Below are 1,194 nucleotides of genomic sequence, written 5' to 3'. Positions count from 1 at the left end.
TTTTTTTTTTTTTTTTACTTTTCCCAAGAGTGTTTAGGTTTTTTTTCAATATCATTTGAGGTTTTTTTTATAAAGCCACTGTAAGTGTGACAAGCTGCTTCTGCTTTTGTTTTGCACAGGATGGCAGTGTATTTACATTTGGAGATAACAGTGCTGGACAGCTGGGCCATCATTTTTCTGCCATGAAAAGTGGTCCACAAAAGGTTGAAGGGATAGATGGTCCTGTTTCCCATTTAGCATGTGGAAGGTGAGTATTGTAGCTTGTATCTTGTCAAACCAGTTATATTTTGCCAGAGAAGGGGAGTATTGTTTTTGAAGGAAGCTAGACCTTGAGCATTCTTAACCAGAAGTGACTGTATTGAAATAAAATACACCAAAGCAAAGCCAAGGTTGCACAATGAAACCCACAGGGTCAGGAAATGCAAAAAGTGCTTTCTAGTTGTGTGAGACTATGAGCACAGAAAAACACTCCAGCTAAGCTGGCCCTTAGGATATAGGTACAGCCATTTGTACATGCAGACTAGGTACTCATGGATTCTGCTTTCTGGGGGGTTTTTGTGGATGATCTCCAGACAGCAGTTATTAGAAGGTGCTCAGGCCAGAAGTGTGCTATAGTATGACATAGAAATATGCAGTCCACTTACGATGTATAGAGCACTTCATTAATGGGTCCAAATGCAAGCCAAGGAGAAGTCAAGTAAGTAAAGCAAATGAGATCTGATCAGGATGCAGTAGTATTTGTAATAGATTTTATAGACATTAGGGCTGGAAGGGACCTCAGAAGATCATCGAGTCCAGCCCCCCGCCCAAAGGGCAGGAAGTCAGCTGGGGTCATAGGATCCCAGCAAGATAAGCATCCAATTTGCTCTTGAAGGTGTTCAATGCAGGTGCTTGAACCACCTCCGATGGCAGGCTGTTCCAGACCTTGGGGGCTCGGACAGTAAAGATATTCTTCCTTATGTCCAGCCTGAAACGGTCTCGCAGTAGTTTATGACCGTTCAACCTCGTCATCCCTTGGGGCGCTCTGGTGAACAAATGTTCCCCCAGAAACTGGTGGTCACCCCTGATAAACTTATAGGTGGCCATCAGATCACCCCTGATCCTGCGCTTTTCCAAGCTAAAGAGCCCCAAGGCTCTCAGCCTGTCATTGTAAGGTCTGTTTTCCTGACCTCTGATTATGCGCATGGCTCTTCT

General features: G+C 44.1%; 1 protein-coding gene across 1 annotated transcript in view; it reads left to right on the top strand.

Annotated features, from left to right (window-relative positions):
* Positions 1–1,194, top strand: part of LOC109303677 (probable E3 ubiquitin-protein ligase HERC6) — a gene marked incomplete at its 5' end in the record, with an annotated part of 55,423 nt that overhangs the window by 13,012 nt on the left and 41,217 nt on the right. The window contains one exon of the mRNA XM_019525881.1: positions 120–247. Within this exon, the coding sequence (XP_019381426.1) occupies positions 120–247 (128 nt within the window). The remainder of the gene's footprint in view (positions 1–119; positions 248–1,194) is intronic.

This window comes from Gavialis gangeticus, unplaced genomic scaffold (genome assembly GCF_001723915.1).
Source record: "Gavialis gangeticus isolate Ggan-Ray unplaced genomic scaffold, GavGan_comp1, whole genome shotgun sequence".
Taxonomy (NCBI): domain Eukaryota; kingdom Metazoa; phylum Chordata; order Crocodylia; family Gavialidae; genus Gavialis; species Gavialis gangeticus.
Note: the sequence above shows the minus strand (reverse complement) of the source record. Positions and strands in the feature narration are given on the sequence as shown.